The following is a 13,509-nucleotide window of genomic DNA, read 5'->3' as shown; positions in this document are numbered from 1 at the left end:
TACGCCTTTTATGCCCCAGCCACCTTCCCTCTGGTGTTTATGTGAGATCTTGATATGGGATCATATACAAATCCTCCCCTTTAGGGATTCCTGCTCCTTCCTTGCCCAGGGAAGCAGCCTCACTAGCATGTAGGGGGGAGGGGGGCACATTGATACACCAGCAATATTTCAATTTCGAGAAACATGTCTATACATGTGTGAGTACAACAGTTGTGACCACGCTGCCCACCAGTTAGCTGTTGGCGTTTGACAAGAGTAGGTGTGTTTTTAGTGCAGCCAAATGAAAAATTATGAGAAATGTAAAAGAGCTCCAACGCTGTTTTAAATCCTTAAGATTTAAAAAGACCAAAGGTAAGTTATTCCACTCAGTAATCAGGATTACACATGATTTTAAAATAAATTCAGTGGCTTTATTAATAAATGTTAGATTTTTAAAAATGTCCGTTGGGGCACTTTGATACACTAAGACATGGGGCACATTGATACGTATAGAAGTGCCCTGCTAGTGTACAATTATTGATGTTCCCAATCCTGAAAATATAAATGTTGGAGATTTTTTACTCATTAAATTTGGAAAGGAAAATGCTGTTGTTTACTACAAGAGTCAGTGTGGTGTAGTGGTTAAGAGCGATAGACTCGTAATCCGGGGAGCCGGGTTTGCGTATCCGCTCTTCCACATGCAGCTGCTGGGTGACCTTGGGCTAGTCACACTTCTTTGAAGTCTCTCAGCCCCACTCACCTCACAGTGTTTGTTGTGGGGGAGGAAAGGAAGGGAGAATGTTAGTCGCTTTGAGACTCCTTCGGGTAATGATAAAGCGGGATATCAAATCCAAACTCTTCTTCTACGTGGCCAAAATCATTTCTAAATATAATACGACCGATTTTCAAGTGTCATATCTCAGGGAAAAACCAGGATCTTGTATGTTGTTTTGCAGTTGCCAAAACCAAATTTATCAAAGGGCTCATCTTCCTGGTAATTAGAGTTGTTTGACAGTGGACTGGTCTCCCTCTGGAGTTTGTGGTCTCTCCTTCACTGGCGGTTTTTAAGAAGAGGTTGGATGACCATCTCTCAGGGATGCTTGAAATGAGATTCAGGTGTTGCAGAGGGTTGGACTGGATGACCCCAGGGTACTTGCAACTCTTGTAGGGATGCGGGTGGCGCTGTGGTCTAAACCACTGAGCCTCTTGGGTTTGCTGATCGGAAGGTCGGCGGTTAAAATCCCCACGATGGGGTGAGCTCCCATTGCTCTGTCCCAGCTCCTGCCAACCTAGCAGTTCGAAAGCACACCAGTGCAGGTAGATAAATAGGTACCACAGCAGTGGGAAGGTAAACGGTGTTTCTGTGCACTCTGGCACTCGTCATGGTCCTCCGTGTGCCAGTAGCAGTTTAGTCATGCTATCCACATGACTCGGAAAGCTGTGTGTGGACAAACGTCAGCTCCCTCAGCCAGAAAGCGAGATGAGCGCTGTAACACAGTCTCCTTTGACTTAAACGTCCAGAGGTCCTTTACATTTTACTTTTACTTGCAACTCTAGAATTCTACTGCAAGAAGATCAAACCTCTCCATTCTGAAGGAAATCAGCCCTGAGTGCTCATTGGAAGGTCAGATCATGAAGCTGAGGCTCCAGTACTTGGGCCACCTCATGAGAAGAGAAGACTCCCTGGAAAAGACCCTGATGTTGGGAAAGATTGCAGGCACAAGGAGAAGGGGACGACAGAGGATGAGATGGTTGGACAGTGTTTTCAAAGCTGCCAGCATGAGTCTGACCCAAGTGCGGGAGGCAGTGGAAGACAGGAGTGCCTGGCGTGCTCTGGTCCATGGGGTCACTAATAGTCGGACACGACTAAACGACTAAACAACAACAACGCTTGATGTTTTATCAGGTTTTCAATATTATGTTGGGAGCTGCCCAGCGTATCTGTGGAACACCAGCCAGATGGGGAGGGTACAAGTAATAAATTATTATTTTTTAAAAAAAAAATTCTTCCAGTAGCACCTTAAAGACCAGCTAAGTTTATTCATGCATGGTATCTGAAGTAGTGTACATGCACACAAAAGCTCATACCAATAGCAAACTTTTTGTTTCGATTATGACAGATCAACATGGCTACCTACCTATATCTGTTGTTATTATTGTTTCTTCTTTAAACATTCCAAGCACTGTTAGAGTTTCTTCCCTGTATGAATTATTTGATGGGAAGTAAGAGTACCCCTCCGACTGAAGCTCTTTCTACATTCCAAGCATTGATAGGGTTTATCCCCTGTATGAATTCTTCGATGAGAAGCGAGTTTTCCCCTCTCACGAAAGCTCTTTCCACATTCCAAGCATTTATAGGGTTTCTCACCTGTATGAATTCTTCGATGAGAAGCGAGTTTCCCCCCCTCACGAAAGCTCTTTCCACATTCCAAGCATTGATAGGGTTTCTCACCTGTATGAATTCTTCGATGAGAAGCGAGTTTTCCCCCCTCACGAAAGCTCTTTCCACATTCCTGGCACTGATAGGGTTTCTCACCTGTATGAATTCTTTGATGGGAAGTGAGAGAGTTACTCCGACTAAAGCTCTTTCCACATTCGAAACATTTATATGGTTTCTGACCTGTATGAATTCTTTGATGGGAAGTGAGATTGGCCCTCTGAGTGAAGCTCTTTCCACACTCATAGCACTGAAAAGGTTTTTCCCCTGTATGAATTCTTCGATGGGAAGTGAGACTTTTCCTCTGACTGAAGCACTTTCCGCATTGCAAACACTGATAGGGTTTCTCCCCTGTATGAATTCTTCGATGGGAAGTGAGTTTTCCACTCTCACTAAAGCTCTTTCCACATTCCAAGCACTGATAGGGTTTTTCCCCTGTATGAAATCTTTGATGGGTTGTCAGAATCCTACTATGGCTGAAGGTCTTTCTACATTCCAAACACTGGTATGGTTTCTCCCCTGTATGAATTCTTTGATGGAACGTGAGAGAGACTCTGTGACTGAATTTCTTTCCGCATTCCAAGCACTGATAGGGTTTCTCCCCTGTATGAATTATGTGATGGGAAGTGAGCTGTGAGCTCAGTCTGAATTTCTTTCCACATTCCAAGCACTGATAGGGTTTCTCCCCTGTATGAATTCTGTGATGGGAAGTGAGCTCTGAGCTCTGTCTGAATCTCTTTCCACATTCCAAGCACTTATAGGGTGTCTCCCCTGTATGAATTCTGTGATGGGAAGTGAGGTGTGAGCTCAGTCTGAATTTCTTTCCGCATTCCAAGCACTGATAGGGGTTCTCCCCTGTATGAATTCTGTGATGGGAAGTGAGAGTATCCTTCCGACTGAAGCTCTTTCCACATTCCAAGCATTGATAGGGTTTCTGATCTGTATGAGTTTTTTGATGCATCAGGAGATGGGCCCTTTGGGTGAAGCTCTTTCTACATTCCAAGCATTGATAGGGTTTCTCCCCTGTATGAATTCTTCGATGGGAAGTGAGAGTATCCTTCCGACTGAAGCCCTTTCCACATTCCAAGCACTGATGCAATTTCTCACCACTGTGAGTTCTTTCGTGTGAAGTAAGGCTATCCCTCTGAATGAAGCTCTTTCTTTGATGGGAGGTGGTCTGGGAGCTCTGACGGATGTTGTCTCCATACCCTGAATATTTACTTGACTTCTCCGCTATGTGGATTCTGTTCTTCCCCTTCAATTCATCACCATCTGCAATGAAGAGAGAAGCTAATTAGAGCCTCAGGAAGAAATGAAGCACCAGATTAATGAACAATGTTAATGAATTAAAAAATTCCTTCCAGTAGCACCTTAGAGACCAATTAAGTTTGTTATTGGTATGAGCTTTCGTGTGCATGCACACTTCTTCAGACACACTGAAAGAGAATTCACTACAGCCTTATATATAGTGAGAGGGTGGGGAGAGGTATTTCTCAGAAGGATGCTGGGAATGGGTGATTGTCTGATAGGTGTGGTAAACCTGTTGATGACTGCAATCGGTCTTACAGGAAAAAGCAAGGGGTGAGATGGGTAAAACAGCTTTATCATATATAATGAGATAAGAATCCAATGTCTCTATTCAGACCAGGTCTCTCCAGGGTTTTAAGTTTGGTAATAAGTTGCAATTCAGCAACTTCTCTTTCCAGTCTATTTCTGAAATTCTTTTGTAATAAGACAGCTACTTGAGATCTTGTATAGAATGTCCTGGGAGATTGAAGTGTTCTCCTACTGGTTTCTCTGTCTTGTGATTCCTGATATCAGATATATGTCCATTTATCCTTTGGCGTAGGGTTTGGCCTGTTTGTCCAATATAGAGAGCTGAAGGGCACTGTTGGCATTTGATGGCGTACACAATGTTAGAAGATGAGCAATTAAATAGTCCTCAGATGGTATGTATCACAGGTACAAGAGAGGTTTAAGTGGATAGGAGTTTAGGAAATGTTGTTAGAAATCTGCCATGAGGATGTTGGCATACTGTGGGGCCATGCGGGGGCCCATTGCTGTGCCGCTGATCTGGAGGAACAGGTCATCACCAAATTTGAAGTTGCTGTGGGTAATGACCAAATGGCAGAGTTTGGTAGCAAAGTCCGCTGTGATTTTATCTAAAATGGTGTTCCTTATACCTTGTAAACCATCCTTGTGTGGGATGTTGGTATACAGAGATTCCACATCCATAGAGGCTTCTATAGTATTGTTAGGTAGATTATTCAAATCTGTGGTGTCACATACGTAGCTGGGAGCACTGATGGCATATGGTTTCAGGACAGCGTCCATATAATCGGAAACACCCACATGTGCCAATACCTGAGATGATGGGGCGTCCTGGATTTCCTGGTTTGTGTATTTTAGGTAGAAGATAGAAAGTTCCTGTTCAAGTTTTTGCTGGTGTGTTTGTGAGGATCTGTTCTTGGATGTGTGGAGGTAGCTCCTCAACAATCTTGCTCAGTTCTTTGTTATATTCTTTTGTGGGGTCTGAGTCCGATTTTATGTAAAAGGCGGTACTAGAAAGTTGACTGTGAGCCTCCTGGATGTAATCAGTTTTGTTCATGATGACGACGACAGCTCCACCCTTGTCCGCCTCTTTAGTTATAATGTCTGGGTTGTTCCTGAGATTATCTATGGCTCTCCTTTCAGCATGGTTTAGATTTTGTTGTAAGCGATGGTGTTTTCTGGTCACATCCGTTTGGATTCTGTGGCGGAAGCCCAGTGCAAAAATCCTGAGGATCCATGTGGCTCTGTGCTTTGTAACCACGTTTTTGCACCATTATGGCCCCACGAAACAGTGCTTTTTTTGGTTCAGGCTGTAGCCATGGACATGCTATGTGATCTGATGGTGAATTTGGGGTGACCTAATATAAAAATCCTGAGGATCCATAGACTTTTACCTCCCCCCTCCCAGGCAGCCTCCTTTATCGCTAGCGTCCCTTATCTCCCTCCTGAGCCCTTAGCGATCAGCAGCTTCCTTTCAACACTCCCTTCCCTCGTTTGCCTTAGTTTCTTTTCCTTAGATGGAGCAGTTCTTTGCTCCTCCCTTTCTTCTAATTACTCTCCTCATTGCTTTAGTCTTCCTGTCTCCTCTCCTTGCAAGTTTGATGTCTTTATCTCCCTCCTCCCGGGCAGCCTTCTTTATTGCTAGCATCCCTTATCTCGCTCCCGATCGCTTGCCAATCAGCGGCTTTGTTTCAACACCCACTTCCCTCTTTCAAAAAAAGGGGGGGGGAGCATGATCTGCGTTTTGCCCCTGGGCAATTCGGCTCCAAGGACCACGCATTCGCCCCATAAGACACACAGACATTTCCCCTTACTTTTTAGGAAGAAAAAGGTGTGTCTTATGGAGCAAAAAATACAGTAATTAAAATACATTCTAGAATCAATTCAGAATGAAATTAATGGCAACCATTGGGTTAGAGTTCTATGAAGATTACAGAAGGAGAGAAGGGGTCAGCCTGTCCATGATCCCAGGATTCTCCTCCTTTACTTCCTTAGGCAGAACTCTTTGGTCAGGATCCATTAACATCCATGCCTTGTCTGTGAAACCTACACCCCATCAGCAGTTGCCTCAATCTGATTGGTCTAAATTTAAATTTATACATAAATCACTTTCTTCAGTTTGAACCCCTGTCCTGTGTGAGGAGACCAACTCCGTATTATTTCATTGGTAACAGAAGAGGGAAAAAGACTATTAATCACACTAAATCTAAACACAACGGCCACAAGAGCTCCTGACTAGACATTCAGCTATGCAATGTTGAATGCTCTCTGTTCCCTCCTGTTTCCCCATTTTTTGTTCCAGTTTAAAACATTTCATGAACACAGAACTCACATACTGACCACTAACGGTGAATTTTATGTTATAGATATTCCTGCAAATAGATTCTGCTAGTTTTGAGATGTACAAATGGCATGAGAAGACTCGGTCTACATCAGGGGTCGGCAAGCTTTACCTCGCCTGGGCTGGTTCACTCTCACGGAGATTGCTCTGTGGGCAGGATCACGTGTGTAGACACGGGACTCACCGAGTGGACGGCTCGGTTCAGGGGCAGCTCAGTTAAATGACCCCCGTGAGCTGCTTGCGGCCCGTGGGACATAGATTGCCGACCCCTGGTCTACATATTTGTATCATTTAGTGGTCCTATGATCCGTGTTTTTAAAAGCAAATAAAAGTTATTCCAAAAAGAAAAGAAAAAGGCAGGAGGACGCAGGATCAGGATTCAGTTCCAGAGATGTGTGTGGATAAGCCTGATCCATGGACTATACGACTGTATTCCTAGCTCAAAATGCCTGCAGATTACAAAGGCACAGGCAGGCAGGCAGGTGGAGGAGCCCAATAAACTGCTCTCCTTCTCCATCTCCATCTGCCTGCCTGCCTCCCCCGACCCCAAGCTGAGCAAGCCCTGATACCTCTCTGGCTCCCTCCATCCAGGTCCCCATTTTCACTCCCCTGGAACTTACCAGATTTCTCGTAGGTTTCAGGGAGGGAATGCTCTGAGGCTGTGAGGAGGGATGCAGGAGACAACCTGACCAGGTCAAGTGTCCATCTTCCCCCTTCCATCCTCTCTAGGTTTGCAGGATCCGTCTCCTTCATCCTTCCTGAGGAGTCAAGGAGCCAAAACAAGCTGCAGGGTCCTGGGAGAGAGGAAGAAGCAAAGGGAGCCTAAGAGGCCCTGCAGGGATTCTCTTGCCCTAGATATTCTCCTGCCCCTGGAGAAGCACAAATGGGGCAGCCCCTTCCCAAGAGAAGCCCCATTTCTAAACATCTCCAGTGATTCCAATTTCCTCTGTATACTCCTCACCCCACTTCGTAAGGCTGGCATGGTCTGCACAGTAGTGACCTGAGAGTAGTTCCCTTTGAACTCAATGGGGATAACTGACAGAACTTGGTGCAAAAACCAGTCACCGTCCTGTCCCCAAGCCTGAAAACTGCAACCCCAGAGCATGGGCAGAAAATAGCAGAGTAGATATTACATGTAGGTGCCCCCATGCTAGGTGCTTTGTATGGAGAGCCCTGTTCACAATCTTTGAGCTCTCTCATTGCAAGCCAGGCAGATGTTGTGGCCATATTTAATAATAATAATAATAATAATAATAATAATAATAATAATTTATTTATATCCCGCCTCTGTCAGGGGTTGCATGGGGACCAAATCTTTGGGGAAGATTTGAGGATACAATTTTCCCGAAAGCGAGAATTTAACTCACAGTGTTATATCTAGTGGGCTGGATCTGGAGCACAAAGGGTCAAGTTTTGCTTGCATGAGGCTTTCTGCTCCTTCTCCAAACTTATCAGTCAGGAACTTAAGAGGTCAAATCTGGAGAGTATTTCATTCTGGGCGTCTTGTGGCAGAGCACAGAAGGATTGTAATAAATTCTTTTCAGTTCTGTCAATAAGGTCATTTCCCAGATTCCTCAAGTACAAGGAGCCTGGGGTGTCTGAGTTATCGGGGCCTGGCAGGGACCCCAGGATCTCCTGCAATGCTTTTACAAAGTTTTGGTGGAAGAATATTCCCAGATAAAACAGGAGATACCCCCCCCACACACACACATTGATAGTTTTCCATTCAGGGAAAGTTGTGGTTGTGTTAAAATCTCAGATGCTGTAGCTGGCGTTATTGGGCTCCCTCAATATTGCAGAGGTTTGTCCTACAGAGATCTGTATGGAATTTCAAAACTGATCTGATGATCCAGCAGGGAGCCTTACCAGAGAGTCCAGGATCCCACACTTCACCCCCTTGACTTCCTTCTGCAGAGCTCTCTGGTCAGGATCCAGCAACGCCCAGTCCTTGTGTGTGAAACAAAAAGCTATGTCTTCAAAACATACTGGACCCTAAGAGAGAAAGGGAGAATGAAGACCATCTTCTACACATTGCTCCGTTCTTTTCTGCCTCTTAATAGCTGCACTGTTTTAATTCTATTCCTTTCCTGCATGCTTATTTCAACATCATAATGGAACAATTTTAATGATGGGTTTTAATCTTTGTGTAAATGGGGGAATTCCACATCATAATAATTTTATGATTATGATTATACGGCACGCATCTTCACATAATTCTTCAAAGTTTTCCCATTTTCCAGATGGAAGGACCTCCTCTCTCAGCATCTGGTGGGATGCACTCCCCCCCCAACGTCCTCAAGCCAACTTCAAGGGGCACCAGGAGGGGGAGGAGAGGGAAAGCCCCATTGTGTATTGTGAGGGGGTGTGAATGGTTCCTTGGCCTCCATCTGTCTTGGGAGACCATGGAAGAGAGTGCCTTTGGGAGTGAGATCCAGCTGTTGGAAGGTAACAGCGCCAGCTGTTGGTGGAGAGAGGGCAGGAGAGAGACATGTTTTGTTGCATCTGGGACAGAGGAAGTGGTCCAGTTGTGCCGCTGCAGATGCAGAAGGGCATTTCTTCTCCCTGTGCTCAAAGCCGCCTCCCCAAAAATGAAGGCAGCATCTGGATCCCAAGGAAGAACAGAGCTGCAGACCTCCTGCGAACTTGCCCCCTCCCTTGCTTGGCAGAGAGGACAAAGATGACCCTCTACTCCCTGACTTGAGGGTCTCCCCCCACTGTGCATGATCTGAGCAGGGACCCCATGCCCCCTCCCTGCACCCCTGGGACCCCTGAAGGGAAAGAGAGAGGGGACTCACCGAGGAAGCTTTTGCAAAGGAGAGAAAACAAAGCAACCTCCTCTCGGCTTGCAGGAAGGGATGTGGGAAGGAAAGATTTGGCATGGAGGAACTTGACCTCCGCTTCACTTCCTGTCCTCTCTAGGAATCCAGCTTTGCTCCTTTTAACCCTTGCAAAGCCGAGGGCACCCGCTCCCTCTCTGCAGTTTTCCTGCTTCTGCGCCTGCGCTCAAGGGGCTGCCCCCCCCCCGTCTGTGCCAAGGACTCTGCCCCAAGGAGACCACATCTGATCCGGACTGACCGGAAGGGAGACGGGGGTGGCCATGGGGGGGTAACCTTGGCTCTCCCCCTTCTCCAACACAGAGGCTCCTGGATCCCAAAGAAAGGCTGGGATGGAGAAGAGGCTAAGAAATGGCTCCATCAAGACACCCCTCAAAAAAACAAACAAAATAAACCACCCTCCCGACTAGCGAGTGGGGGGAAGAATGGGGGGGGGGGGCTTCCCAGCCAGGAAATCCCTCCCCCTCCGAAAATAATCTCTCCCCCAGCCCAGGAAAAGAGACAGATGAGGAAGTGTCCCATGCGAGGAATGAAACGCAAACGCGATCTGGGGGGGGGGAGGTGAAAGCCCCCCCCCCAACAGCACCACAGGCAGGAAAGGCGAGGCCCACCATAGGGGAGGGAGGGACGGAGGGAGGCACATGCAGCTCAGGGGGCAGCCCCTCCACTCTGGGACTCTTTCCCCCCTTCCCAACTCCATCCTTTTGTTACCGGAAAAATCTGAGGGCTCTCTTGGACAAAAAGTAAAGACACCAACCAGAGTAAATTGGAGCAAATCAGCAGCCTGTAGGCTTGGTCTTTATTGAAGAAAGACTGTCGCGACAGGGTGCTCCCCTCACTTGCAGGTGAGAGGAAAGACCCAGAAGAATAGTGTGCAAGGTCTTATAAAAACTTTTGAAATTCCCCTCCTCTAGGTCTAGCCCACCCCCAGAAACATCATGCATACATCACAGAAAGGAGGGGTTGAGGGAGGAGTTGGTGGTAACCTGAGTGTCTTGTCACCTGGCTGGTTCCCCCTTTCCCCCTCCCAGGAATTATTCTCTGAAGACAAAAGGTAGTGGCAGTTTCCTGCCCCCTGAGGGAAGATCTGATCATTGTCCTTTGTTTCAGTCCATGCTGAATCCACTCCCATATGCAAGTTCTTTGTGATCTTGATTGTCTTCTGTCTGGGATCATCAGGGTTGGCATAGCAACTGGGCAGGGCTCCTGTGAATGTGCTGAGGTGGTGAAGGGATTATGGCTGACCAGAACCAAGCCACCCCCTTTTGATAGTCCTTGTCATATGGAATATAATAAAAATGGAACAGTGCAAATCTGATATATGGTTGATTTTTTCTATGAATTTATAACAGAAGTGTGGCGTATGTAGTGTGTGAGTGTGAGTGTGTGTGAAGTTTGTACAAACTGGATGATGGGGGGGGGGTTTCCTGCTACACTTTCCTTGCATTTCCTGCCAGAAAACCAGTTTATACTGGGCTCTCAGAACCATTTGACCCCATTTCTCACCACAGAGCAGGACCAATCAGAAGCCTCTCCATTTGAGAGCTGACCAATCCCCTTTCAGATTCCCTTGGGCCTCGTCCTCTCCTTTGCCAGGTTTTCTGAGGGAGTTTTCCCTCTGAGTTTCCCTCTTGGCTGCTCACCCTCACAGCGTATCCCTCATTTTTCCTTCTTTTAATGTTCCTCCCCCCCCCCTCAATGTCTGGGGAAGGGAAGAGTTTGGGGGCAGCTGCACCCCCCCCCCCCCATGGCCAAGCATGGGCTGCATCAATAGGAGTATAGCATCTAGATCAAGGGAAGTAATAGTGCCACTGTATTCTGCTCTGGTCAGACCTCACCTGGAGTACTGTGTCCAGTTCTGGGCACCACAGTTCAAGAAGGACACGGACAAACTGGAACGGGTCCAGAGGAGGGCAACCAAAATGGTCAAAGGCCTGGAAACGATGCCTTATGAGGAACGGCTAAAGGAGCTGGGCATGTTTAGCCTGGAGAAGAGGAGGTTAAGGGGTGATATGATAGCCATGTTCAAATATATAAAAGGATGTCACATAGAGGAGGGAGAAAGGTTGTTTTCTGCTGCTCCAGAGAAGCGGACACGGAGCAATGGATCCAAACTACAAGAAAGAAGATTCCACCTAAACATTAGGAAGAACTTCCTGACAGTAAGAGCTGTTCGACAGTGGAATTTGCTGCCAAGGACTGTGGTGGAGTCTCCTTCTTTGGAGGTCTTTAAGCAGAGGCTTGACAACCATATGTCAGGAGTGCTCTGATGGTGTTTCCTGCTTGGCAGGGGGTTGGACTCGATGGCCCTTGTGGTCTCTTCCAACTCTAGGATTCTATGATTCTATGATCCTGTTTGCATATGCAGCACAGGTGTGGTCTGGGGCATGTGTTGTCTTTTTCTTTTCTTTTCAGAATAACATTTGGGGGGGTTATTAACAAGGATTGTAGGAATAATGAAAGATACAGATAAATAGACTTGAGTCTTTTCATGCCATTTGTATCACAAAAATAGCAGGAGGATCTATGACATATAGTTCATTATTGCTGGTTGCTGTATGAGTTCTTGGTTGGTGAATTAAACAGAAGCATAAAAAATGGAGACAGGACAGAACAGAGTTTACAGAACAGCCCACATTGCATAGCCAAATGGCTAGTCAGGAGTCCTTGTGGGTGTGTTCCTGTGTCCAAGGCGTTGGAGTAGAGGGGAAAGTGCCTGGTTCATCTCTGTGGAGAGAGGGAATTCCCCAGCGGAGGATCCGCCGCCAGGATGCCCTCCCTTCACCCCAAACTCTGAGATTGGGGAAACTACCAAGAGGGCCCCCTCTGCCAACCTAAACACGCAAGAGGGTCCCTGAACACCCAGGAAGGTCTGTAGGGAATCACAGGATCTGTGAGGTGGAAGTCATTGGCCAAGGTGCTGAATTCAGGCTTTTCTCTGTGGCAAGGTTACATTTAGGATTCACTGGCTGCTGTTCTTCAGCAAGTTTGCTTCAGCCAAATCCAGTTCACAACTGCACACGTCCAACACAAGTAGGAGGTTTGGATGGAACTGAGAGCAACACGAGTCACCCCAGTAGCAGTGTCTGAGTCCTTTTTCCATACCATGTGGAAAGAGCACCAGATGTTGATCAGGGGGACATTTTTGTCAATGTCTGACACTTTCCCCACAAGCTGCTCAAGAAAGTTTTTATGGTTTTCTTTTTACCATTGTTGATCTGCAGTGTTGAGGGTCATGGGCCCAGTGACTAGTGATTCAGACTCAAGTGCCTTCAAATAGGCAGGCCATGAGGAGGAGCTCCCGAACAAGGGTCTATGGATGCTTTCTTCTTCTTTCTCCTCCTCTTCTTTAATGTGTTTACTTTTAAGTACAGTGGTACCTCGGGTTACAAACACTCCGCTAACCCAGAAGTAATACCTCGGGTTGAGAACTCTACCTCAGGATGAGAACGGAAATTGTGTGGTGGCGGCAGCGGGAGGCCCCATTAGCAAAAGCGCACCTCAGGTTAAGAACAGTTTCAGGTTAAGAACAGGCCTCTGGAACTTATTAAGTTCTTAACCCGAGGTACCACTGTAGCTCTAAAACTTTTATGATATTATTGTTCTATGTGCTGTAAACCACTGTGGTATGTTTTTAAGATACCAGGGTCTATGAATTTTGACTAACCATCCTGTGTTCCCCGAGGACACACGCTGAGCTTGGTGGCAGAGCGGCAACGCTCCGTGTTAATATAACACATAATCCCATCTTATGTTCTGCTTCTGCATCACCCTGTTGACTCATGCTCAGCTTGTGATCTACCAAGACCCCTAGATCCTTTTCGTATGTACTGCTAGCAAGCCAGGAGTCCCCCCCCCCATATTGGTTGATCAGGTTCTGCCTGCCTAAGTGCAGGACCAGACATTTTGTTGAAGTAAGTCTCGCTCCAGGACTCCCAACTGGGAAATGTATTGATTCTTCTGTATTTTGTAGTAGTCAGAAGGGACCACCAGGGTCATCCAGTCCAACCCCTCGCCATCTTTTGCCCGAGGTGGGGCTCGAACCCACAACCCTCAAGTCCCCTCCCAATATTGCTCGGACCTTTCAAGCTGCTGGTGGGCAGGTGAAGGGGACTGGGCCCGAGGCTGCGCTTCCCTTCTCCTCCCTCCTTTCCCGCCTTTTCCTTTCCCCTCAGCTCACGGCCGCGTCGAATTTCGAGATCCCCTTGCGGCATGACGTCACCCACGAGCCGTTAGATCGAGGGACCCGAGGAGGCGCGGCCTCCTGCTGCCCTCGCGCGTCAGAGACGGCGACCCTCAGGGGTGCAGGGCGCAGGCGCAGGCGCCATGGAAGAAAAGGAGGCGAGCTGGAATCCTAGAGAGGCCAG

The 13,509-nt window shown here is 47.1% G+C and overlaps 2 protein-coding genes across 2 annotated transcripts in view; both read right to left on the bottom strand.

Moving 5' to 3' along the window:
* Window positions 1–9,164, bottom strand: part of LOC307209537 (uncharacterized protein) — a 47,455-nt gene extending 38,291 nt beyond the window's left edge. The window contains exons 1-2 of the mRNA XM_079964715.1: window positions 9,104–9,164; window positions 8,175–8,293 (exon numbers count right to left, since the gene is read on the bottom strand). The gene's annotated coding sequence lies outside the window, so the exon portion shown is untranslated. The remainder of the gene's footprint in view (window positions 1–8,174; window positions 8,294–9,103) is intronic.
* On the bottom strand, window positions 1,978–13,443 carry LOC307209529 (uncharacterized protein). The gene is made up of 3 exons (XM_079964701.1): window positions 13,323–13,443; window positions 6,929–7,102; window positions 1,978–3,688 (listed from the first exon to the last, which is right to left on the bottom strand). Exons 1-3 carry the CDS (start codon window positions 13,354–13,356, stop codon window positions 2,166–2,168), a joined length of 1,731 nt encoding a protein of 576 aa, XP_079820827.1. The 5' UTR covers window positions 13,357–13,443; the 3' UTR covers window positions 1,978–2,165.
* Between the last annotated feature and the right edge of the window lie 66 nt (window positions 13,444–13,509).

The sequence above is a fragment of the Podarcis cretensis genome (genome assembly GCF_951804945.1).
Source record: "Podarcis cretensis genome assembly, chromosome: 2".
NCBI lineage: Eukaryota > Metazoa > Chordata > Lepidosauria > Squamata > Lacertidae > Podarcis > Podarcis cretensis.
Note: the sequence above shows the minus strand (reverse complement) of the source record. Positions and strands in the feature narration are given on the sequence as shown.

What these genes read in the sequence shown, in the direction of transcription:
- LOC307209529 (XM_079964701.1), bottom strand. Translation starts at nt 13,356, where the DNA reads ATGCCGCAAGGGGATCTCGAAATTCGACGCGGCC. An exon ending in TCTCGAAATTCGACGCGGCC is followed by an intron (nt 7,103 to 13,322) that starts GTGAGCTGAGGG and finishes CCTCTCTCCCAG; the next exon opens with GACCCTGCAGCTTGTTTTGG. An exon ending in TGAAACCTACGAGAAATCTG is followed by an intron (nt 3,689 to 6,928) that starts GTAAGTTCCAGG and finishes TCTTCATTGCAG; the next exon opens with ATGGTGATGAATTGAAGGGG.